Raw genomic sequence first — 26,319 nt, 5'->3', positions numbered from 1 at the left:
GCGCGGGCGAGCCTGAGGCAGCGGGCAGCCGCGGCGGCAGCCCCGGTTTGTAAAGGGCGCGCTGGGCGAGGCAGGGGCGGCCCCTCACCCGGATCTTCCTCCGCGGAGGCGGGGCCCGCCACAGCGCTTCCGGCGGGGCCGGCTGCGCTCCACCATGGGCAAGAAGCACAAGAAGCACAAAGCCGAGAAGGCAGAATGGCGCTCGACCTCCGCCGCCGCCTACAGCGGTAAGGGCCTGAGGGGCTTCTTTGTACCGGGGACGCGCCCGCCCCTTCCCCCGGCGCGGGCGGGGGCCCCGCGGAGACCGCTCCGAGTGCCGGAGCTGCCGGCCGCGGGGCGCCGCGGGGAGTCCGCGGCGGGCGGTGCGGTGTGAGCCGGAGCGTCCCCGTGCTGCCCACGGCTGCTCCTGCGGGGATCCGGTCGCTGCGGTGCTTGGACGATGCTTAATTTCAGCTTGCTCTGGGCACCTTGCGACGTCTTATGTCTTGCAGGTTTGTGGAGCATCACAACGTAAGACGTGCAGAACGCCTGTTTGTTAGCTTGGATTTGTTAGTCTTAGCTATTGTTTTTCTTTTCAAACGTATAGTGTATATTTTTGATTTGCAGCGAAATCTTATAAACAATAGTTCTAGAAGAAGCTTTGGAGCTAGGCTTGTTTAGCCCGGAGAAAAGGAGGCTCAGGGTGGGGCCTTGTCACTGCAGCTGCCTGAAAAGAGGGTGCAGCCAGGTGGGGGTCAGTCTTCTCCGGGCAACCACGGCAGGACGAGAGGACATGGCCTCAAGGTGCACTAGGGGAACTTCAGGTTGGACATTGGGAAAGAATTGCTTTAAAAAAAGGGTGATTATGTATTAGGACGGGCTGCCCGGGTGGTGCTGGAGTTACTGTCCCTAGAGATGCTTAGGAAAAGATTGAATGTGACACTTAGTGCCATGATCTAGTTGACATGTAGTGGTTGGTCACAGATTGGACTTAATCTCAGTGCTTTTTTCTGACCTAATTGAGACTGATTCTGTAATTGCTGTGTGCTGTTAGCTCCCTGTGCATTTATTATTATTATTTTTTAATTTAGATTACGTGGACAAGCCTTTGGAAAAACCCTTAAAGCTGGTTCTTAAAGTTGGAGGTAATGAAGTCACTGAACTCTCTGGGTCAGGGCATGACTCTAGTTACTATGATGATCGATCAGATCATGAGCGAGAACGACATAAAGAAAAGAAGAAAAAAAAGAAGAAAAAGTCAGAGAAGGAAAAAGAAAAGCATCTAGATGATGAGGAAAGAAGAAAGAGAAAGGTAAGCTGTGGTTTTTAGAATTCAAATACACCAGCCTTCATGCTTGCTTATCAGGTTTAAAACCTGGTGCAGAACTTTGTTTAAATCACTTAGAACAAGCTTATTGTTTGGAGATAGCACTTCAGAAATGTAGAAAACCTTTGGGTGTGAGTGTACTTTTGCCATTTAAAGGAGATACCTTGTGTGATGATTCTATGAACAAAGCTTCCTTCTTTTACATTTTATTTTCCTTATTTATTTACCTTGAGTGTATGCTTCTGTTTTTCAGTTGGTTCTTTTGTATTTTTGCCTGGTCACAAACATGTTTTGCTACCATTTTAGGGAGAATATTTTCAGCTTTTCAAATCCAGGCTGTTATAACATTTTGGATATAGGCCAAGTTACTGGACATTGAATTGATATGCTTATTCAAAACAGCTTCTGAACTGTTGAGTACTGTGGTACATTACATCTTTAGTTCTTGGAATAACCTGTGTGCTGGGCTTTGTCAATTTGTTAGTAGCAAGTAGGGTGGTCACCTTAGTTGTCTGTGTTGAACACTGGGGAGTTTGATTAAAATCAGCAGTGAGGCATTCACGGCACAGTTACTTGTGCAATTCAATTTTAAGATAACTTCTTTTGCGTAGTAATGGTTCTCTGACCTTTCTGCTTTTTTTAATTCTTTCCTGTCATGTAGTTTTACTATTCTTGTGTGACAGGGTTTTTTTTTGGTGCTACTTTGTGCGTATTTGTTGCTAACATCTAATAATTCCAAATAATACAAGCGTAACAAAAAAATCATCTGGAAGTGACAGATCTCATAGGATCGTTCAGAAGCTCTTGAATACAGCACAGACAGTGCACAATTAGTACAGGTGTTTCAGGCTGGGACTTGAAATGTAGCAAAACCAGCTGTCTTTCATACATGATTTTGAAGTATCAATTGCCTTTACTGAGTTGTGTTTGGATTTTTTTCCCTAGAACTTCATGATTAATACATTCAAAATAAGCTAATGGATAGTTAAGTAATAAACTGTAGGCTAAGGAAGGTTAATGAAAGTGTGCTTTTCTGTGCAAATATGGATAGTTATTGTGGGATTTCAGGAATGACTTAGGTGTGTCTTTGCTTTGAAACTCGGAAAGAAATCATTAATTGCCACCACTGTTTTCTTATGGTTCTTTTGTTGGCTGGGTTGTCGCATGCTTTACTCATTTCTGTTTAATGTGACAAACAACAAAAATACATCACTGAGAGTGGAGCCACAGATTGATCTGTACTCAATAGTAAATTAGCTTTCTTTGCTCTATGGTCTAGGTTATTATTGTGCAGTTTTACATATAAATAGCTTCAGAATTCATCTTTTCAATTAACATGCGGGAATGATAGAACAATACTGTATCAAATACAAAGCAGCAAAAGATGAACAGTTTTAATTGGAGAAAAAAATTGAAAAAGTGATAGTGAAAGTGTATGCAGTATTGTTTAAACTGTATTGTGATTGGATATTGAATGAGTATTCCAAATTAAAACCATAATTGTTTCTTACCTTTTGATGTGTGGGATTGCACAGTTCAAATACATCCCTTTAAAATATGTCTTCTCTGCTGTCCTAGGAAGAAAAAAAGAGGAAAAGGGAGAAGGAACAGTGTGATACGGAAGGAGAAACTGATGACTTTGATCCTGGGAAAAAGGTGGAGGTTGAACCTCCTCCAGATCGTCCTGTCAGAGCATGCAGAACTCAGCCAGGTAAACAGTGTGAAAGATTAAATTATTTTTGTTCTTTTTAAAAGCACACAAAACAAAGCTTTTGTCAAAGGTAAAATTTTAATGAAGATTTACTGAAATATAGGGACTTTACTTTTTCCAACATCCAGAACTTTCTGCTGTCTGAAAAGTTAATATTCCTCTTGGTGCTTCCATGTTTTAGTAGGTTTGTTTTCAGGTGACTGATGTTGCCAAGGACATCTGTCTCTGGCCTCTGTTCCTTGGCAGGATAAACCTCATTATAAAAGTATTATTGCACATAGTGGTCCCCTAATTCCTTCTCCTTAGCATTTATAATGTAGTGATCAGAATGTCTGAAACTAAGTTTCATGTAGTTCAAGGGAAGAAACTCTCATGGAGACTTCTTAGGTGTTACCATATTTTTTTGTTTTCTAACCTATGTGGAGTTTTAGTATCTCTATTCTCATGGAAAGGAAGTTGTGACAGTGTATCTCTAAAGACTGTAGACACCACATACCACCCCTGTTTTTCATTTACAAATCTTCTTAAGTTCTTATCACCAAACCAAAATATTTGTCAGTTGTATGTGCATCTTCTGCATGTTTAATCCTTTTATATTTTGCCTTGTTTTTTCTACCTGTAGCCATTGCTTGATAATTAAAACTCAGCATTACTCAGTGGAAACCTTTATTTGAGAGAATTTTCAATTACATCAAGATCTCTGTTATACATAAGTCTGAAAATGGGACCTAGTAGCAAAAAAGTAGTGTCTTTAGGAATATTGTGAGTCTTGTCTTTGGAATACTGCCCTTTGACTAGTCAGGTAATCCCAAGGAATTTTATAATTGTGACCACACATTAAATTGAGGAATAGTGGCCATCAGCTGTCAAGGTAACTGAAATTTTCAGGTCAGAGTTTTATGTCTCTGAATAGTCAGGAGCCTTAAAAACTGACAAGATAAAAACTATTTCCATTATTCTCTTTTCATCTGGTTGTAAAATGGTATTGGAAAGCATATAAATTACCTGACCCATTCTGTTTAAGAAAGGAAACGTCTTTCCTCTATCATGGATAGTTGGATTTTCAATTATTGATGCTTCATTAATGTTTCAAACATCACTTAAAGCCAGTCTCTCTGAAGTAACAGGTAATTAACATGTAGTGTTTCTTGTGTGATCTGTACAGGAAGTGAAATTGTAATTGTTACCTCTCTTGCCAGTAAATCTGTATCTGTTTGTCACTCTGTGATTGAAAGGTTTAGAGAATTGCATGGGGTTTATGGTGAAGAAACCATGAAAATTGCACAGCAAACATGTTGTAAGAATATGGATTTCCCAACTGCAGTATTTGAGCAACAAAGTTTCACTTTTTCTGCAAAAATATATAACATAATTGTTTTAATCTTATTGATACATATTCTTAGAGCTGCTAAACTTAGCACTACATCTGACTTAATGGGTACTAGGCTTTAATGTGATAAGAAAAGAAGCCCAGAAAATAAAGGAAGAAGAAATAGGTACTGTGTGCTTAGATATCTGATGTGCTTCTGCTTTGAAATCCATGTTCATACATCAGCTTCAGATCAGTACAAGCTGTATTTATAGTAAGATTTTCTCTCTGGTACTTATATTTTTAAATTAAAAAATATACGCATATGTGGTTTCATTGCACTTATCGGGGTTTTCATCTCAAAATGCAGCTGAAAATGAGAGCACACCAATCCAGCAATTACTGGAACACTTCCTTCGCCAGCTTCAAAGGTAGTAAACGTTTTTGTATCTTCAGCTGTGTTGGCTGTGTCTGATGCGTATCTATATGTGTTACCTGGCAACTTCATATCCTGGTATTCTGTTTGAGAGTAGTGCCTGGCGACTGACTAAGAGATTTGTTAACCTTTGCAACCATGTCAGACCTGGTTGTTTTTAAAGATAAGTTGAGGATAATTATTATCTAGTTTGCAGTTCTAGCACTGGGCAGGAAAATAAGTGTTTTGGGCAGATTATACATTGCTATTATAAATTTATTAAATATTAATGACTTAGTTTAGGGATTAAAAGCCAGTTATAACTCTACAATACTTTAGAAGATTGGACTCTTTTACTTAAATTTTGTTTTATTCAGTGTCCACTGTCAGATACAAAGCAAATTTAGACCTGGTTACTTGATAATCTTCTAAATTGGGAGAGGCTTTTTATTTTATTTTTTTCTTAAACCTGCAGCTCATGTTTAAAAAAAAAATCCTTTTTTATTTTGTAGCAATAAGCTGAATTTGGAACTAATTTTAAAAAGTTGAACATTGTATTTATTTTTAGAGGACATAGTGAACAAGAAGAATTGAGCTTTTTTCCTCAATGAAGTCAAAAGACAAAGTTGGAGTGTAGAGACACAGAAAACATACAAGAATTAAGAAATACAAGAACTAGCTTGAATTGATCATTTGATCATTGAATTGAAAGACATTTTAATGAAAATTTTCAAAAATTTCTTTTTGAAATAAGTCTACATATGTGAAATCAGAGTGCTCTCCTTTATCAGGAAATTTTCAAACATGCATTTATTTTATGAGAATGTTTTTTGTGGTTTTTTTTAGTAGTACTGTTGTGTTATAAATGTGATGCAAAAACAGGAATCATTTTGTTTGCTGCTGTAAATCTAAATTTATTGTTTTTATTTTTAGGAAAGATCCTCATGGGTTTTTTGCTTTTCCAGTCACGGATGCCATTGCTCCTGGATATTCCATGATAATAAAACACCCTATGGATTTTGGTACGATGAAGGAAAAAATTGCAGCGAATGAATACAAATCAGTCACTGAATTCAAGGTGAATTAATAAAGATTTAGATATTTCACAACTAGTAAGAAACTAAAATTTTTTTTTTCATGTGTGGAAGTCTTTGTTACATTAATTAATGCTCATTTTTTTCCAGAACTGAGCACTTTTGTCTATTCAGTTTGTTCCAAATTATCTGTCAGATTCTACTACTTACTAGCATAAGTCCTGTGGAATTTATGCTGCTAAACTTCAACAGGAGTAAGACTAGCACAAAGAATTAAGCCCCTGAGCTCTTTTTTTTGTCCGTTTTTTAATGTAGACCTTGTTAGATTGATATAAATGTCATTTGGACTTGTCTGTAAGAAACCTGTGGATATACTGAAGCGTCTTGTATATGAGTAAATAATAAGTACATATTTTTTATCTTTAATTATCCTGGTTTTCGCATAACTTCATTTGGAATTGTCTTCTGGCAGAAACTTACTTGTCAAGTTTATTTGCAGCTTAACTTGGTTATTAATTGTATTGTTATTGCTGTAATAATTAATTAGATACATCATGGTTTTACAGACAGTGCTGTAAGAAATGTTTTCATAGTATTGCTAGCTCCTGAAGGAGAGTTTTCCTTAACTGATTTATGAAAGTCATGAATTATTAGCAGCTTTTGGAATTGCTTTTTCCTAGACTGATGTTGATATGATGGTAACCTCGGCAGGAGAGCATTGGCTTGTTTCTCAGGGTTGATCTCTTTTTTTGAAAGGTCAGCAAGGTGAGAAAAGAATGGTTTACATTTCTTACAGATGCCTTGACAAAGATTATTACTCTGTTTTGTTAAATATGCTGTAGAGATTTATAGGAAATAGTGAGAAAGGATTCATGATAGCATTGCCATCAGCAATGCCTTAAGGTTTCTAAATTCTGTCTTGCTGGATTGTCTTATTCAACAGCTTAAAAAGGAAGTTTGAGTGGGAGCTCTGTGACTGTTGAGTTACAGGCAAGGTTGCAGTATTGAAACTAATGGGATAGAAACCTAAAAAAAAAAATTGCAGTATTTTTTACTAGTTCTTTCCTCAAGGATTTAGCTTCTGCTAGTAGGTGGAGGAGTGATAAAAGATTCTTTAGAGTCTGCCCATGTTAGAGCAAAAAAGGAATTGGACTCCCTTTATAGATACATGAGGGTACCTAATTGCACAGAACTATAAGCCATAACCTTAATACAGAAATGAAGTTTGTAGGTTTTTAACTTCTGAAACAAAGTCTGCTCAAAAGTTACCTGTCTGACATAACTTGTTGAGGCTAGTCACAAAAGAATAAATAATCTGTCTAAGAGAATAGTCTGAAAGCACTGTCCTGCATTTAAAAGAGGGGCAATTACTGCAGAGCACTCATTTTGCTTCAGAAAAAAAAGGGTCTGCTTCAAAGCTGGGCAAGCAAAACACTGGCTGTTTCTGCAGCACTTTAGTTTGGTCGGTCACCTTCTCAGTTTCTGTCTTTGTGATGGTCTTGGTAATTGAGGGCAAAGGGCTTGTAATGCTGTAGAAAGTTACCTTGGTAGCTCAGTACAGTGTTTGGTCCGTTTAGCCCTTTTCATCCACTTAAGTTAAGGAGAAGATACTACTTTGGCCTTCAGGAAAGAGTGTTTTTTATAACCAAAAGCCAGTTCCAAAGGAAACTGAGCATCTTGGAGAGGTAGAAGAGGCTCAAACCTTTGCAATTCTGCTTTTGGCTTGTGTTCATGAGCCTACTGCTAGAATATTACTGGGTTCTTCAAAGAGCTGTCAAGATGGAGTGGTATCTTGCAGTCATTTAACAAAGAACCTGAAATGTTTACAGTTCTTTTGTTTTGTATTTTACAGGCAGATTTTAAACTGATGTGTGATAATGCAATGACGTACAACAGACCAGATACTGTTTACTACAAGCTAGCCAAGAAGATACTGCACACAGGCTTTAAGATGATGAGCAAAGTAAGAGACCTATTAAAAACAAAAAGAAACTTTGGGGTTTTTTATGTTACCAGACTTAAAAGGAACAAAGTAACAATAGTGAATGTTGTTGTATCCATCTGTGATGAATTACAGCAGTGCCCTTTAGTGCTGCTGTATTTAAGGGCTTGACAGCATTTTTGTTATAACCTAGTAATTTTTGCTTGTTTCTCAACCTTGCCTGCACCACTGAAGTCTGTAAGAGCTTCTTTCAGTGGAAGCAGTTAAAATCCACATAATATCAAACTCTGCCATAAAATCCTGCTTCTGGCTGAAACTTTGGAAACAAGATCTCATTTAAGTTTTACTTCTGTGTAAACAAGAAAGCAGTACTTTTTTGAAGGTGTTGGGTGTTGGGAAGTTTCCAGAAGTATCACAAATACTTTTTACTCAGGTACAATTGTTGGCTTGTCAAATGAAGGTTTCTTTGTGAGCTGCTCTGTGAGCGCGCATGTGTGTGTGTGCATGTGTTACAGTGATGGTAAGTTTTGTGTCAAATAGTTGTTTTTGCATATGCAGTTTGTTTGTTTGTTTGTTTCTCTCTTGATAGCTGGGCTGCAGAAATTCTGATGCCATGCTGCCATGACCAAATCATGTTGCATCGCCATTGGAAACGAGACATTAAGAACAAAATAAGGCCATGGCCATTCCCATCCCATCCCATTATCATAGCATCTTGGCTATGAGGGAAAGGTTAAGTCCCTGCCGCTCTGTCCTTTCTGATTCTAGGAACGGCTGTTAGCTTTGAAGCGCAGCATGTCGTTTATGCAGGACATGGATTTTTCTCAGCAGGCAGCTCTTTTGGGCGATGAAGACACAGCAGTTGAAGAACCAATTCCTGAAGTTGTTCCTGTACAAGCAGAGACTACCAAGAAATCCAAAAAGCAAAATAAAGAAGTTATTAGGTAAAGGTTTTAATGGGCATGCTTACTGGCTTGTTGCAGCTTTTGTAGTATTACACAGCAGCAAAGAACTGAGGAAAAAACTCAGCATTTTTTCCTTGAGGTCCATAGGATAAATGGGCAATTTTATTTTATTTTATTTGTTTATTTATGGAACTTGTTTAATAACCCAGTGATTCCTAACTTGGAGCAAACAATTCAAAAGATGACTGCATTTTCATTCAAACGCTTAAAATTAATCTCTATAGAGATATTTTCATTCTTATTTATATCTGTATTAAATAATGAGTGATGTCTTCTCATGATGGTTTAAAATGTTATTTTATTTTGGATATAGCTACACATACCTTTTGCATTTTGTCCTTTTTTTTCCTTTCCTAAAGCAGTCCATCAAAATGTAAGAGGTTCTTCCCAGGAGGGCAGATCAGCGAGTGATTTTTTAAAAAATTTTAACCTTGTCTTACAGCTTATGAAAATACAGGAGATTATTTCTGGAGCAGATGATAACATCTTCCCAGTGGAATCTTATTAAACTCCTTGGTAAAATACATTGCTAGTGCAATAGTAATCCTCCAGCTAATAGGTAGACCCATGTCACAAATTCATATTTTTATAGCTAGAATCTAATGTTAATATATTTTTTGAAAATCTGAATTTAGGCAATTAATTTTATGAGATTTTAGCAGAAACCACGATATACAAGCAACTTATATTATTCAGTGTACTTGCATAGGCATCCAAAGATAGATTGAATTTAAATTGTAAAACATTATATCAGCTGGAATTTTATGGGAAAAAATATTGCAACAGAGCATCAGTGGTCATGTTGTAAATAACCCAATCATGTAGACATGTTCTGCAGTTTCTTTTTAAATCTTCAAAGTAAAAAAAAGTGAAATATACCTTGTTTCCATTTTTTTTAAGTGAACTTTAGTGTGCTCATCAGCCACTTTTGATTTTTTACACTTTCAGCATTTTTGTAATCCTTAGTGCTGATGGAAGAAGTAGTATTCTAATTTAGGGTTTTTTTGGAAATAGAAGACTGCAACATGTATCTTCAAAAATAATTTTAACCAGTAATTATCTGTGGTGGAAGCTATTCTAATGATAGCATACAACAACTAATCTGTTGCTGTATCATAGAGAATTGAGAAAGTGTAATTTGTACTTTGTTTAATGGATTGTGGATGGAAACCAACTCAAAGCACCTCTTTGTAAACAAGTCTTGAGGGGGAGGTACTTTGGTTTTTTGATTGTTTCTATTTTTTTAGAAGACACAGTAATTTGGTTTGTGTGGTGTCCAGCATTAATTCTTGCATAAACTCTGCCACAGGAATAACTTTGTTCTTTGTCACAGAGCAAGAAATTGAGACTGCCAAACCATAGAGCGCAGCTCTGTCTTTATTGTCTACCTTAACGTACATATCAGACAGTTAAAAATTATGACCTTTAATTTTGTCCTGGTACCAGTTTATCAGCAATCAGTTGTAGTATAAATTTACCTTTTCTGTTCTTCTCAATATTTATGTAACTTTAATAGCTGAAATAAATTTATTTTTTTTCGAAAGTGACTTGAACTTTTAAATATGTGTAATTTTGCATCTGTAGGATTGATACTGTATTTTTTAATGAACAATAAGACCCTTAGAGGGTCTTAAACCTAATAGCAGTTATTTTTGCCTTCATATTTCATGGTGACAGAGGAGTTGAAATCAGTGTTTACAGAATGTTAAAGCAGCTTAGACCTCTATATAAAGCAAGAAGTGACTTGATCACTTGAACATCCTAATGTTTAAGTAGTTTTTGAAAATTTTGTTTAGGATGTTGCAGTTTTCTGAACATTCTCTCAAAATTCTTGTCCTTTAAATACTCTGTAGTGTGTGATAGAAAGTGCCAGTTGTTGAGGAGTTTCCTGCTGTGTACACCATTTCTTAACTTTTCAATGAAACAAAATAGTATATAACACGTTTGTCTCATAATAGTATGATCCTGTGATCTTTTTATTGTCTTTAATAGCAAAACTTACTTGTGTATCGGATCTGAATCTCTATACAGAGAGAAATTCTTAGCTAAGCAAATGGAAGAAGATAATCCAGGAGAGAGAAATGGATGTGGTGTGAGGAGATGCTCTACCCAGTATCTAAGGTGTTTGGCCCTAGTGTCTAATGTCCATATAATGCCCTGAAATACTTTGATGCACAACATTTATTTTATATATAAAATATAATGAAGACTTCCATATTCTATGATATCCTCACATTTGTCTTTATGATACTGCCTTTTTTTGATTTTATGTGATAGCTGTGTCCTGTTCCATCCTTGGATATGCTTATTTGCTATGATTTTATTGGTTTGGAGCTTTAATGCAAAGGGATCTACTGAAAGATAAATGTTCAATTCTATAATTTTAGGTACAAGCAGTTGTGTGATTGATACAGATTAGGAATGTTAATTGCCAATACTAAAACCATAGGAATTAAAGGACTCCCTTTTAGACTGGGAGTTGTGTCCTACTTCTGCAAGCAGCTATATGACATAATCATCATAAATGCAGCCTGTTGGGTTTTTTTTCTGATAAGCAACAGTTTCTATCCCTCTTTACTTAATTTATTTTCTGCATCTTCCTGTTTGTAATTTTGGAAAATAGCATATATGTGAATGTGAGAGACTAAGGATGCATACAGCATTCACCTTGTATTAATGCCAGTTTTGATCCTAATCTCTGTTTTGTACTTCATTTTATACTTCATTTTCATCAGGATACAGAAACAAATTTTTGAAGTTAGTAGTTTGGTAGTTTGCAGCTTCTGTTGCAAAACTTCATAATATGATTATAATGATTATATGATTATAATTCCACTTAAATGCTGAAGTAGACTGACACTGGGAGAAGAGTGGGACTGATTGTTCTATTAAGCAAAGCCAGAATTGAGCCCTCTGTTTTTAGGTTTTAATTGCTACAGCTCCTCTTCTTCTCTTTTTTAGCTGCATTTTTGAACCTGAGGGGAACGCGTGCAGCCTGACAGACAGCACTGCTGAAGAACATGTCCTTGCACTAGTGGAACATGCAGCAGATGAAGCTCGGGATAGGATCAATCGATACCTACCCAATAGCAAGGTCTACTGCACATGGCGCTTCCAGTTTGTGCCTGACTATTGAATGCTTTGTTTCATGTTAGGAAACAGGCTTTAGTCTTAGACTTCTTGGGACTGGAACATCTGGGATGTGTGTTCTGTGTGGCATACCGATACTGCTGTTGTCTATCATTTAGTTGCCACTGAGAGCCACTGTATGGGCTCCTAATTGAATCTTGGGTTCTATTGTATGTTGAGCATCTTTGGAAATTCACTTGCAGGAAACAGTGAAACGTTCGATCTTGAATTGCAGCCCTTAGCATTGAAAGTGATTAAAATAACATCACACTTCTGTTATTGTTGCAACCTCAGAAAATGCAAACTATGTCATAGGTTGAAGGGCTATTAGGATTCCCCCTCTCTCCCTGCCCCTCGCTCCACCCAAGGAATTAACATATTTTTAGTGTTGAATTACTGTTTTTAATGAGGAGAGTCTGTAAACTCTTACAGTTTTGTATTTAGAAGTAGTAGTGTGAGTACCAAATACAAAGATCTTTTATTGACTAGGTTTAGATAGCAAGTTTTACAGTCCTGAATGTGATGCTGATGTTATTCCATGTATTTGAGTTTTGTGCTCTTCCAAGGACAAGCTTGGTGGTGCTGTGGGTGCAGTTCTTTCTGGAGGATCAATTTTTTTAGTTGTAATGATAGTGGCACATTCCTTCATTTCCTTATGCTAGGATTGGAATGAATGCTCCAGGCATTCGCTACAGGTCTGTACTGAGATACATTTAGTCTATTTCCCTTGAATTTTATGGAGACTTATTCCCACCTTTGCTCCCATTTCTCATCTATCACTCTAGTGGTCACTGCAGTCAGAAATGAATCAGGATGTGTCTGCATCCTGCACTTTCCACCTCTTTAAAACTATTGCAGAAGAAACTTTACTTTGAAGCAAAAGTGGTGTTGTGTCTTCAAACTTAAATGTCCATTTCTTGGGCAGTGGCCCTGATTATGCAGTCAATTTAGGCTCAACTGGATTATGAAATAAAATTGCAAAGAGTAGTTGGGTGAAGGCTTACTTTCAATGCATTTCTGTTTCTTTGGATAATGAGAAGACTTACTAGAATTGAAGGCTATTTGAAACCTCCAAAGTAAGAGTTGCTTTTTAAATCTCTTCAAAGCAATATTGTTGATTGATGCAGTCAGTTTTGCACTGTTCAAGGAAGTTTCTCAAGGTGTGCAGCTCTTAGTTGCTAAGGCTGTTAAGTGAGCTTGACAGCCCCACTGCATGTCCCACTGAATCTTGGTAACCCTGGCATGTTCTTGGAATTCAGCCAGTGCTCACTTTTGCCATCAGTTAAAGATATTGTTCTTGTTCATTCTCTTTCCAGCGCCTCTCGCCTCCGTTTTTATTGTATGCCGGTATTAGCTTTGTCCTTCTATATGGAGAGAGTTTTAAACTTTTTCAGATGGAGGGGGATATAAAACAAAATAGTAGAGATTTGTTGTTCACTTCCTTGGGAATATTTACTAATATTTTTGTAGGAGACAACAGTTTTAATTTTCCCTTTATATTGAGAGGTTAGAGTGGGTTTTTTTTTCTCAATTCACGTGTAGTTGGTTTCTGACATTAGCTTTGCTTGTTGCATCAGATCTGGCTCTAACTTTCCAGAACTTGGTGTGCTCTGTTGTCTTTCGCATCTGTCTTGAGCATTGTGCTTGTCTGCTTCAGTAGGTCTGTCACAGCTGGAAGAATTTGTTAGTGTTAATAAAAGTACTTCTAATTAGAGAAAGTTGTGGGCAAGACATGAAAACAAGCAGTTTAATCTATATTTGAAAATAAGTAGTGACTTTGTTTGTGGATAGGAGTTACAGGTCTGCTTCCAAAAAATGTGTTCTGACTTTGCAGTCACAAAGGCTGGCTCCGTGCTAATGACAATGGAATTGGGTTTGTCTTGGGTGAAAACTTTAGATCTGACTTACAAAGATGAATAAGGCATTGTATATATGATGTATGAACTTCTCCTAAGTCTTCTGTTCTGAAACACATGCTATGTGGTGTTAACTAGTTGTGACCCAAGGTTCTCTGTATGAAAAAGGAAATACCAAAGTGCAGTATCTCAATACAACTAAAAATGCTTTTTATAGTTTTCTCTGTAAACGGGCATCTCCTTATTTGAATGTGAACAGTTTTGAATGATTCCTCCTGTATCTTTCTGGTTCTGTTCACAGATTGGTTATCTGAAAAAAAATGGAGATGGAACTTTATTATTTAGTGTAGTAAATTCATCTGATCCAGATGCAGAAGGTAAAAGCCATACTTTTTCAAGAAAACATTTCTAGTCTTGAATGTTCTAACAGATTTTGAAGCCTTAACTGTAGATATAGATCCTGTGTAGTATAGATGAGTTTTAAAATTGTTTTTAATTTTTCAAAAATTGTATTCTTTTCATTAATTATTTCCCAAACCATTTCCCTAAGTACCCCAAAGGTGTTTCTGTTTGCCTTCCATGTTTTTACTCTTCAGATACTTTGTTTTACTGATGCCAACAGTGAGAAGGTAAAATATTTCCTTGTAAGCACTTACACATTGCTACAACTTTATAAAGTTGGAAGACAAGCTTTTACTGCAAGTACACTGTAGTGTTAATAATGAGAAAAGGTGAATGAAGATGCTGCAATACTATGTAAATGTGCAATGCAGATGCAAATTTAGAATAATCTTTTACCTCTTTATTACCTAATTTAATTCATTAGCTAAATTTCAGTTTTAAGTTTTTGATGTTTTGCTCAATTTTTTTTTTCTTCAGTTCCTTGATAGTTTCTCTTTTTTTATGTTGTTACTGTTATGTTATTTATATTGTTTTATGCTTTCACTTTGCTTTAAATTCAAGCCCAAGATGCAGAAGTATTGAAAACTTGTAATGAATAAAATGCCATAGCTTTTTGGTACCGAGTGTCATGTTGGTTTAGTGCTTCCTTCTCTGCACCTTTTGAGATCAGAATTTTTTCACAGCTTTCCTCTTATTTCGCTGATAAATATATGAATGCTTTTGACCAATCGCATTGAGAGATGCAAGACTGCTAAATTCTTTTTCATCTGGTAGTAAATTTTTCTGGAATGAAATTAAGCATTTTGGCTGCAATCATGTGTATTACCTATTTCTAAAAAAAAAGGTTATTTAATACCTCTGAAATTATGCCACTGAAAATTTAACGAGTGATGGTAATGGACTTCTATAAACAAACAACAACTTAGTCGACATAAGAGACTGCTTTTATCACTTTAGTAATATCTGGATCTTGAAGGTTTGTGAATCAGCTATTTAAATAATTACAGATGCTGCTGTATACTTTAAAAGTGAAATAACTTAAGTAAGCCATAGATCTTGTTAATATGACATGGAAGCATATTTATGGCTTGTGGTTGAAATTCAAATGGAGAACCTGAATTACAATACCTACCCTTAATGTATAGTTTAAAAAATAATTAGTCGTTATGTTAATTACAGCTCTAAAATACTGAATTCTAATTATTTGTCATAAATTGTAAACATGAAATGCTTTTCTAAGCCTTCTTTCAAATCAAATTATTAGAGGAAGAAACTCACCCAGTGGATCTGAGTTCACTGTCAAGCAAATTACTACCTGGCTTCACTACTTTGGGCTTCAAAGATGAACGAAGAAATAAAGGTAAATACCAAAGACCATGTTTTAACTTTGTTTTTATGAAATGTTCAAGCAATTAATAAATAATATAAATATAAAATAATTTCAGTTTATGCCTGCTTATACTATGAAAGTTTGCATGGTTATTTTTATAATATATAATAATTCCATTAACAGCAGAATGCAGCTTATATTAAATCGAATATTTTACGTAATTTAACGTGATTAAATTAGCATTTTATGTATTAATATTTTACCTTAGTGTTATAGCCACATTATAAATTTTCCAATAATGGTAGTCCATTTGCTCTGGGGGAAATAGTTTTTCCATAGTAATTGCACTTACGGTTGAAAAACAACTTCCAGTCATTTGCATTTTTGCAATATATGACAAAGATTTTGCAGACTATGAATTTTTTTCCTTGTATTATTGACAGTTTTTAATAGTTTCTAATCTGCTGTCTAGAATCTGACTGGCAGCCAGCAGTAAAGTAAATGCATACAAAATGTAGGACAACACAAGGGAATGTAGCCATGAACCTTTTTTTTCTCAGAGTGGGGTGGATAACATAGTACTCGATTTTTCAGTAGTATGTTTGTTTATGTGGTTAAAATAGTTATGCTGATTTTAGAGTCTGGAAGTGTGCTTGAGATGCTGCTGTTGCTTTCAGATGGGGGAAAAAATACATGGCACTTTTGTATCTGTTGCAGAAAGCACAGTCTTTTTTTTTTTTTTCCCCTAAGTGATCTTGAACTCTTGTGCTAATCATTTGTTGTGTCTTCTACCTGTGTAGTAACCTTTCTTACCAGTGCCAATACAGCACCTTCCTTGCAAAACAACTCTATATTTCATGATTTGAAACCAGATGAAATGGAGCTCCTATACTCAGCATATGGTGATGAAACTGGGATCCAGTGTGCCTTAAGGTAAGGCCTTCCTTATTAGGAAAGGCTAACTTCTCATAGCAATTTTTTGCAAAGCAATTTAAACTAGATCTCAACTAAAAGCTTCCAAATCCAGATTTTTTTTCTAAAACTTATTTTTAAAATAAATCACTACAAAATTTGAAGCTAGCTTTCATCCTTCTTGATTTGTTTTTTGGGTTTTTTTTGGGTTGTTTGTTCGCTTTTGGATTTTTGGAGATGGGGAAAGTTTTGGGGGGTTTTCCCATTTGACCTTTTAAGCTATTCTATTTCATTGCAAGGTTGTTATAGATCTTGTTATTAGGGTCTTCAACAACAGTATATTATAGGTTACAACAGATTTAGTGTTTTGGTTTAAACCCAGCAGTAAATAATTTTAAAAGGCAAGTAATATATTTCAGTGGCTTTAAAACAATGATGCTTTTCAGTGGGTTTCAAAAGAGTTAATGCTACTTGAAAAGAAAAATGTCATTTATCATTAAATTATCGATCTTGGAGAAAAAGAAATAATCTCAAGCTTGTTATCTTTTGTGTTTTTTGTTTTTTTTTAACCCACTACCCTACCATCAGTGATAGTTCAAGTCAAAATTTGCTGGTACTTGTGAAAAACAAGTTGCAGATCTACTTTACTATTAAAGTAAAAGAAAAAGCTCTATGTCTTGGCGACCTTAATTGCTTTCCTGAAGAAGGATAAGAGTTAAAGGAAGAAGAAAATGTAGGTGTAACTCAGTGTATTTGGGAAAGTATTTTAAGTTGAAATAGTTTTTACGGAAGTAAATGTTTTCTGTAATGCTTATCTTGTAGTAGTATTGAGACATTATTTAATTTCCATGCTTAAGTCTAATGCTTATTTCTATTCTTGCTAGCTTACAAGAATTTGTAAAGGATGCTGGAAGTTACAGCAAGAAAGTAGTTGATGATCTTCTGGACCAGATCACTAGTGGTGACCATTCCAAAACTATTTATCAGCTAAAGCAGGTATGTCCTGGGTGCACTGAAGTTTCACAAATTCATCAGAATAAGAATGAACCTATTGGCTTTTTAATGCTGTGTGAGATGTTTTGTTTTCCACTGCCAGTTTAGGTAGTGCAAGCTTAGCTGTTCAAGCCACCATAAACCAAAATTGAGACTGAATTATCCAATGAAGGAGGAATCCTTTTCTCTGGCTAGGTCAGTTCTCCAATGTGGTTCACTATGTGACTGCAGAAGGGAGGAGACAGGAGATGCAGCATAGCAGGGACCAGCCAACTGGATGGAGTTTGGGCAGCTTTGTCACTCAGTGTCATACGGACTTCTGAGTTACATTGCAATCCTTTTGCTAAAGTTTTGGGTTTTTTCTTAATTGAAAAGCAAAATATATTTCTCATGGAAGGATTAGTTATTTGGAACATGGAAATAAAGTTAAAAAACAGAGCGATTACCACTGCACCAGGTGTCTGTTACCCCCCAGTGCTAACTTTTACATTCATGTAGTGTGTCTACAGGGAAAGCTTTTAACTTATTTCCAAAAGCACTTTCCTGAAGAGATGCATACTAAGATTGGAGAACAGAGTTTTCTCAGAAATATGTATGGTTCAAGTGAGAATGTTTGCATTCTCAAAACAAAATAAGCTAAAAAAAATGCAAAATTTCTGAAGATACATTTCATGTTGTCTTCATTTTAAAGACAGTCTTTAGTTTGAAATAATTGTCTGCTATTTAAAATGCTGACACTCTGAAAGATTGAAGAATAAGGAAAGGGAGGCAGGGTGGGAACATGAAAAATACTTAGGCTTTCTGACATGGTGAAAATGAGATTATGCTACGTCTTTGCAGACTTAGAAGTGGAATAGAGTGGGTGGTGTTTGGAAATAAGGAGACAATAGAATGAAAAACACTGCCGATCCTTTAGAATTTTCTGGGTGTTTTTTTCCTACAGGAAAAGATGGTACATATAACAGGAAAAAATGTAAATGATTAGTTAAAAAAGTTAAAACCTAATATTTTGAATACTCTTCTACATATAGAAATCTGTGTGTGCAACATAGTCAATTTATCATTAAAATAAAATGTGCCTTTGCCTTTTACCATGTTTTTCTATGAATGTCATTCCAGGTGAGAAATTCTGAGGACCTTTCAAATGGTCAATGGCTATTTACACTTGAAAATGCTGTTTAGTTGTGAAATTTATGGATATACACTGATTTTACACAATTACATGTGTTTCAGTGATCTTATACTTGGTGTTCTATGCTTGAGCATTTTATACTGCTGCATCTGAGTAAGAATTAGTATCTCTGAAAGTACAACCTTGAATGATTTGTGATCAGAAGTTACTGAAGTAATGATGAAGATACTGCATTTGAATGTAAAGTTTATGAGCAGAAGAAATAGTATAAGGGACTCAAAGATTAGTTAAAATGCATAATATTAAATTATTTAAGAACAGCAACTGTTACATTCAAATTGCATTACAGATATGTGAAAAAGTTAGCTGTCTCTAGCCTCCTTTTGTGTGTAGTTTGAATATACTTGAAGTGGTGCAAGAAAGATATCTTTCTCATGTGTTGAATGTAAGCAGTTATTGGTATTCTTTCCTTCCAGAGGCGAAACATCCCAGTGAAACCACTGGATGAAGTTAAAGTAAGTTATGCTAATACTCTATTTGTTTGGGGTTTTTAACTAGGAAAAGTGTTTTGGCATTTAAAGTAGAGAAAGTCATGTTCTCTGCAACATTCCAGTTCTTTATTTTATTTAATGTGGCTCTGTTCTGTATGGTAATACAGAAAAGATTGATAAGTGGAGTGAGAAAGGAGAAGCTTTCAGTTATTCCTGGAGAGGCTGTCCTGGTTAGTTACAAATTGTTGGTATGACTGTATATGATTGCCCTAGAGAAGAACTGGTCTTTAGTTTTTTGTTAAGGTTCTACTCAAACATCACAGAATGTGGCAGTTTTCTGTGATGGACCAGGACCTCTTTGTGGAAAACCAGTAAATTACACAAATGTTCAAATATAAGCTATAAAATGCTAAAATCTAAATTATTTCTTTGTTCTTTAGGTTCTGCCAGTTCTTATAAAAGAAGAACACAAGTTGCGTAATACCTGTCTGGATTCTTCCAAACAGATTATGGTAAAATGGTTGTGGGGTAGGGGAGGGAAACAACAGGGGAAAAAAACAGAAACAAAAAAGTAATTCTGAGACATTATTTCATTTCAGTGCACAATCTGAGGTAGAATATTAAAATTACATTACCTAGAATAAGGTTGCAGTACTGAAAAATAATTCTCTGATATTCAGTCTGCTTTTGTTTGTGGCTTTATTGTTCTTCAGTCTATTTCGGCATGCATAACTAAATCTCAGAGGCAGAAAAATCACATAGGAAACTGAAAAAGATACTTGATCTGCTGATCTATATTTGAGATTCAGCCTGCTGTAAAATTGGAAAAGCTCCGTTAATATTAATCAGTTTTACCATATCCATTGAAAATGTCTTTTAGAAAGTATGGGTAAATAATGTGTATCTTATGCTTTTACAGCTACTAATCAAATCTGTCTTCAAGTGGTACTGGTTTTATCTTGAAAATTATTTGTGACAACAGAAGATATGCACTGCATTCCATGGCTATTCACATAAAAATTAATTATATTACTAAAAAAAAAAAATCATAGTTTTATAAATATTCCTTATGTTTTGTGGAAAGGTGTGGATTTCTTTAGAAGATGACTGGTTATTTCATGTAAGTGCTAGGTTTCATTTTCATATTTCTGAAAGATAATATCTGGTTGTATGTTTACCTGAGTGTCTCATTTCTCCTGCTGGATCAGGCATCGTCAGAGATTTCCCTTAGAACAGGTTTTGAAGCTTAGTGATACTGATTTCTTCCTTTGTGCCATTACATTAGCAATATTGCAATGGGTGTGGAAAGAAAGGGAGTTGCAGAGTATAGGCTATATTTCATTATCCAAATATATAGGAAAAAGACTAGGGAGGCCAATTCCAGCTGATACTGTGAAGAAAGAGGCCCACTGTACAAAAAATTTCAGTAAATCCAATGTTCACATATGGAGAAGATGAGGGACACTGGTAATACTTCCAGCTGCTAGGGTTCTACCATGAGACATGGATGAGTCGAGTGTGTAATTGCATTTTAGCAGTCCTGGATCATGAGATAAAAGACTTGGACTACTGTGTGCACATTCCTGGCCCTTCATGTGACTGGTCTGTCCTGGAATCTTTTTGAGCTGTCTGAATTGTAGGTTAGCCAAGATGGTTATGGATGCTCGTCTCAGGTGTTGAGATAATACTTCTGAGAGAATGGATTTGTGCCTTACACATTGTGAAGTTAACATGACAGCTTGTCACTCCTGGTAATCTTTCTGTTACTTGTGTTATAATAGGTTGGAGAATCTGCTGGAGACAGTAACACTTCTGACTTGGACTTTCTCTCCATGAAGCCATATTCAGATGTATCTCTTGATATTTCTATGTTAAGTTCGTTAGGTAAGTAACTAAATTTACAAGACATTAGTTTGTACCATTTAGAGAACATGACAGCAGGATTTGCTGTGACTAAACAAGGTGTTTGAAAAGTATTAATAAGTATACATTTGACAGAGGTAAAAGTCTAGGGCTGATAAACGAAACCTTGCTCTGTTTTTCTTTTGAGACATCCATGTGTTATACAAGCTAACTTTTCCTGTACAACTGAAGAAAACAAAGTATTTGTACCTCACTATTTTGATAGCTATGCTTGTATTTCTTGTGTTCATAGTAATATGAATTTTAAGAATCAATGTGAAGCTTTCACTCAGAAATTATGTTGCTTCATATGATGTCTCTTAAAATAACTTGGGAATTAGGTAAGTATGTGAAACCGGATCATATTGCTACTTGGAATATCCCAAAACAAAAATCAGAAGAAACTTCTGGTGCTGGATAGACCTTATCTTCAGTTGCGGGAAAGAATTTGAATACTGTTTCAAATACAGGCTTTTGATAGTTATCCTATAATTGCCACAACAAGTACTGTTACCAGTTCTGCAGGGAGCTGAGCTGGTCTAATATCTTCAAAAATATAATCCAAGCAAACAACTTGCTTATGTTGTAAGGTACTTTTAGTTCTGAATTTGAAAGAGGCCAAGCTATCTATTATAAAACACAACAAAACTAATTGAAGGCTTAAAAGGAAAAAATATTTCTACAAATTTCTCACATAGGTGCAGTTTGAAAAGCAATTGTAAGCTCTGATTATGCCATCTCACTCTAATTTTATTGCAGTTCAGTAAAAAAATGAATAAATATCTATTTTATAGATAATGTTTAGACATATTAGTCTTACTATAAATTTCATGCACCACTGAAAGCTACTTATATTTTATTCTTTGGCCTTTCTGTAAATAATCATACTGCTATATTAGTTGACTTCCAGAAAGAGTTTATGAAATTACTTCCTATCATAATTCTTGCAAAATTAACATTTAAGAAATAGTAGGGAAGGAGTTTATCTTTCTGTTTAAAGTTGAGGAAATTTTTTTAGGTCTTGATATGAAAGAGTAGCATATATTGGCACATACGTCCAGCTCTTTCCAATTTCACAATTTAATTTTACTTACTACAAAATCAATATAGCTGGAGAAGATAACTGTTCTTAGAACCTTCTGTGATGGGGATATCTTTGCCTCCATAGATGTTATGTTCTGGTTTAACTGTATTTTGAGTTAGATATTTAAATTATCTGCTTGCTGACTATCTTTTGCCACAAACTAGATGTGTTATTTACTGTGAGGGTGGTAAGGCACTGGCACAGGTTGCCAAGGGAAGTTGTGCGTTCCCCATTCCTGGGAATGCTCAAGGTCAGGTTGGTTGGGGCTTTGAGCAATCTGGTGTGGTGAAAGGTATCTCTGCCCATGGCAGGGGGGTTGGAATGAGATGGCCTTTAAGGTCCCTTCCAACCCAGGCCAGTCTGTCCATATCTGGCATTTCACAGCTAAGGGACACAAATTAAGCTCTTACAGTTGTTTATATACTGGGAGTCAGTTCAATTTCAGCCATTTCCTTGTGGCACTTTACTTCATCCTCCAGTACTACACAGGTCTGCAGCTGTTGCTTTTTTGAAGTGAGAGGGGAAAATGCAAGATTGGGGCAATTTGTGTATAGACAATGCTTGTGGTAATTCAGTTTAGAACTTTTTTATAGTAACTTGGTAGTTCATGGGTTAATGTACTTGTGCTAATTATGGGTTTTGGTTGGTGGCTCTTAGGAAAAGTGAAAAAGGAGCTTGATCATGATGATAACCATCTACATCTGGATGAAACAACTAAACTGCTACAGGACCTTCATGAAGCTCAGGCTGACAGAGTGGGATCCCGGCCGTCATCCAATTTGAGTTCCCTCTCCAATACCTCCGAAAGAGACCAACATCATCTTGGTAAAGTTAGCTGTGTCACAGAAGTTCCAGTATTTGTGCTCTGTTTGGAATTGGTTTAAACTTACATTGGAGTTCATATAAGTCTTTGTGGGAAAACTACTCTGATAAAACTGTGCTGACTGATCACGTGTTAATTTTTAAATATGCCTGGCAGAGATAAATAACAAGATATACTTTTGACCTCCAGAGCTAAGACTACTAATTGTAATTTCCTATTTCTTGATTAGATGTGATAGAAGTAATTGTGAAGTAAATTGATAATTCAGTGGCAAATTCCTATAAGTGCTTGCATTTGATGCCATTACTTACACTAAGGAGCATATTATGATTACTTCAGCACAGTTGTGTGCAGCAAGTAACAAGTGGGATTCTACAACAGCATTTCATTGTCAACTGTAAAATTCAGTGATAAGATGGGATGATAACATAACGTACTGCTTAACAATTTAGTGCCATTTCTGAGAAGGTGGAAGGTATTGGATGGATGATAGTTGCATTTTGTATAATTACTCAACTCAGAGTGATAGCATAATGATTATTATTGCAAACTTATCTAAATTACTAAGAATCGTGTGATTTCTTTTTCATAAGCTCCTGTTTAAATATAATTTAGATGTTTGTCTTACTTTAAAAGTCTAAAAGGAACATGTGAAATAACCATCCTTTTTATATGTATAAATCTCTCTTAATTTTTTCCTGTATTTTTAAAGTTTTGATTATTTTCCCACATTCAACAGGAAGCCCCTCTCATCTGAGTGTTGGAGAACAGCAAGACATGGTTCATGATCCCTATGAATTTCTTCAGTCTCCAGAAACCTCAAATGCTACTAGTAACTAATCTGACATGTACTATATTTATTTTGTATTTTAATTGTATTATGTTTTTATAAAGTTTTTGTCCATGACAGAAACTGCATTTTTGTCCTCTTTTCTATGAGGATTGCTGTATAATATCATGTATACAGGATTAAACAAGCAAACGTATAAAAACCCCAACCCCAAACTAATTAGTGCATAATGTCGTTAGCAATGTACCAAGATCTGCTTTCATTTTGTTTGTTAAGGGAGAGTGTTATTCACTGGTGGGTGAATCTTGCCTGAAAAGCAGCAAGTCATGTGTTAGAAAAATTTATATTTTATAGACACTGAAAAGTGATAATTTTCCCAGAATCATGGCAACAATCTTTAAATGTTTGCATTACAATTATCAGCTAGTTCTGTAGATAATTGTTCTGTTCTCTACTGTTCAGGTTAAGACCTGAACACCTCCGAGGAAGAACAAAGAACTGCATTAATTTGGATCATTATTGTGTTTTCAATCTCCAAATGCTAATAATCTGCATAAATTGTTTTAAACATTTCCCTATATTTTAAAATATTTTTTAATCACTGCTGAGAGCACTTAACTTTGTAGTTCCAGTAGAATGCTCATCTACAAAACTTCTACCGTGGATTTGAAAAAGATGAATGTTTTTGTGATACCTTGTATCATGTAACACAAAGAAAAGATAATACTTGTATTTTTTAATATGATGTGTATATCTCATAGGGTGAAAAAAATACTGGATAAGGTGTGCTTTTCAGTAATACCAAAATAAAACTTTTATAATACATCAATACTGAAACTGAGGGGTTTTGTACTAGTGCTATTTGCAAGCAGACCAATGTTAGGAATTTACATTATTTTGTAAATATTAATAAAAATAGAAAATCAGTTTTGATGTATAGAAAATCTGTTGTTCATACGAGGGAGAAGTTTGCTTCCTTATACTAAGTCTGAAGTACTAAAGAGTTTTGGGTTGAATTAATGTGCTGCTTCAGAAGATGAATTTCATCATGCCACATGTTGCTATGAACAAAAAACCCTTTTAGTTTTAGTAACCTCCTCAGTTTTTAGTAACCATGAAGGAAGTCAGATAACTGATAGTAAAGTCTTGATAGAGAAGATTGTTTTCTTCCAAGTGAGAGTACTGAAGAAGGAACACAGTGAGGTTTTTCTGTCTGGGAGTTGTTAGGATTGTGTGTGGCACTGTGCTTGGGCCCCATTTCTGCTCCTGCATTCTGATGCATCATGACCATGGGTTCTTGGAAGTGACATGGATGATCTGCTGTATTGCAGCAGTGTTGTTGGCAAGGATTTGCATGGAAACACAGCCTTGTGTCAGTTTGCAGCTTCCCTAAAGTATTTAAATTGAAAAGTGGCTTTAAATCTAAAGTGCTTTTGGTCTCTAGTAAGTCTGATTTCTCATACAGTAAATATAAATTGATTTCTGGAATAGACTTTAAATTATAGTTACAGCTGGTGAGGAAATCTTTATTGAAGCACTTGCTGTTGAATTGGCTGCCTTAGCTCTTGAATAAAATTTCACAGAAGAATGTTTAAAATACCCCTCTAGAGGAATGTGCTGGTTTGTTCTGGTTTTTGTTTGAACTGCAGTGTTTGCTACTGAAAACTGAAATAAGGTACCATATCTTATTTGATACCTTCACCTTGGATTTTAGGCAGAATGTATTCAAACTCTGTGAAATTCTGTAGATCAGCCTTTTTGGGCTCCATGAGCTGTTTGTATAAAAGGCTGGATGTTGTTTGCATCATTACTGTACCAGAGAGCACTTTGTGCCTGAGGAAGGTTTGCTTATTTATTCAGCCTATCGGGCCCTTAAGCAATGTTAGTTATGCACAGCAATTTCCAGCTGCTGTTCCATGGGTGCTGGACAGTCCCTTCACTAGGCCTACTGTCTGCATTCCCCAGGGAAAAAAATGCTTTTAGGACAGAACTTCTTTGTAGAAGCAAAGATAATGTTTTTGCTGTGGTGCCTTCTCAAAAGACATTGGCTTGTACTGGCAGACATTGACTTGTAACCTGTTTGCTGAATGTACTGAGACACGTGATTAGACTCACTAAATGCCACAAGAAAAGCTTTCTTTTGTTTTGTTTCTTTGAGAAATCTCATTCTTCTAAATTTTATAGAAAGATTGGACTCTTGAGTTTGCAGCCTCTGGTAAAATGCTAAAATTTTAAAATAAGTTGTTAAAGTAATATCTTTCAGGCATTTGTTTGTCATGGTGCATTTTTACTGATTCTTGGGCTAAAAGAGAATCTCTTGCTCCTCTTTGTTGGTGTATGTGCCTATGCTTGTACCAATGGTACACTCTTGCATCTTCCAAATGATTCTGGTTTATTTGAAAAAAAGCCTTAAGAAGAAATTTGCCTGTCCTTTCCTTACTCAATTAAAGGATAAAAAATTCTGTAAGCCATGTCTTATTTGCTCTTGTCTCTGCAGTAGTAAGTTCATATACACAGAAAAGCTTTGAACTAACCAGTAAAGGCCTCTAATCTTATGGTCCTATTTAAATACTAAGAATTTGAAAAACTTGATTTAGTTCTCTGAATTTATTTAACATATATCATTATTTATTTAATCTGAGATAAAACACCATTCCTTTCCAGTGTGTTTGGTAGATATTTCCTGTTTGGCCCATTTGGGGGATGATGCCTTGTTCAAATCTGTAATACATAATATGTAACATCTTCTAGCTAGGTGGCACTGTATGTCAATAAACTCTATGTGAGTTCCCA

General features: G+C 35.7%; 1 protein-coding gene across 4 annotated transcripts; it reads left to right on the top strand.

Annotated features, from left to right (window-relative positions):
- The first annotated feature begins 92 nt into the window (after positions 1-92).
- On the top strand, positions 93-26,319 carry BRD9 (bromodomain containing 9). 4 transcript variants are annotated; one of them, XM_077785489.1, is made up of 18 exons: positions 93-227; positions 1,071-1,291; positions 2,885-3,017; positions 4,697-4,757; positions 5,675-5,819; positions 7,628-7,738; positions 8,486-8,661; positions 10,675-10,803; positions 11,644-11,776; positions 13,969-14,044; positions 15,334-15,429; positions 16,200-16,332; positions 17,196-17,307; positions 18,913-18,951; positions 19,368-19,439; positions 20,709-20,811; positions 22,571-22,738; positions 23,476-26,319. In XM_077785489.1, the coding sequence occupies exons 1-18, from the start codon at positions 155-157 to the stop codon at positions 23,574-23,576; spliced, it is 2,082 nt and encodes a 693-aa protein (XP_077641615.1). In that variant the 5' UTR covers positions 93-154; the 3' UTR covers positions 23,577-26,319. The 4 variants fall into 4 exon arrangements, with proteins under 4 accessions (XP_077641615.1, XP_077641614.1, XP_031359819.1 ...); XM_077785488.1 differs by lacking the exon at positions 10,675-10,803 and having other exon boundaries at positions 8,549-8,661; XM_031503959.2 differs by lacking the exon at positions 10,675-10,803 and having other exon boundaries at positions 8,546-8,661.

The sequence above is a fragment of the Lonchura striata genome, chromosome 1 (genome assembly GCF_046129695.1).
Source record: "Lonchura striata isolate bLonStr1 chromosome 1, bLonStr1.mat, whole genome shotgun sequence".
In the NCBI taxonomy this organism is placed as follows: Eukaryota; Metazoa; Chordata; class Aves; order Passeriformes; family Estrildidae; genus Lonchura; species Lonchura striata.
Note: the sequence above shows the minus strand (reverse complement) of the source record. Positions and strands in the feature narration are given on the sequence as shown.

Coding starts and splice junctions, on each gene's coding strand:
- BRD9 (XM_077785489.1), top strand. CDS start 155: ATGGGCAAGAAGCACAAGAAGCACAAAGCCGAGAAGGCAGAATGGCGC. Junction 5,820..7,627: donor AATCAGTCACTGAATTCAAG/GTGAATTAATAA, acceptor TGTATTTTACAG/GCAGATTTTAAACTGATGTG. Junction 22,739..23,475: donor AAGAGACCAACATCATCTTG/GTAAAGTTAGCT, acceptor CACATTCAACAG/GAAGCCCCTCTCATCTGAGT.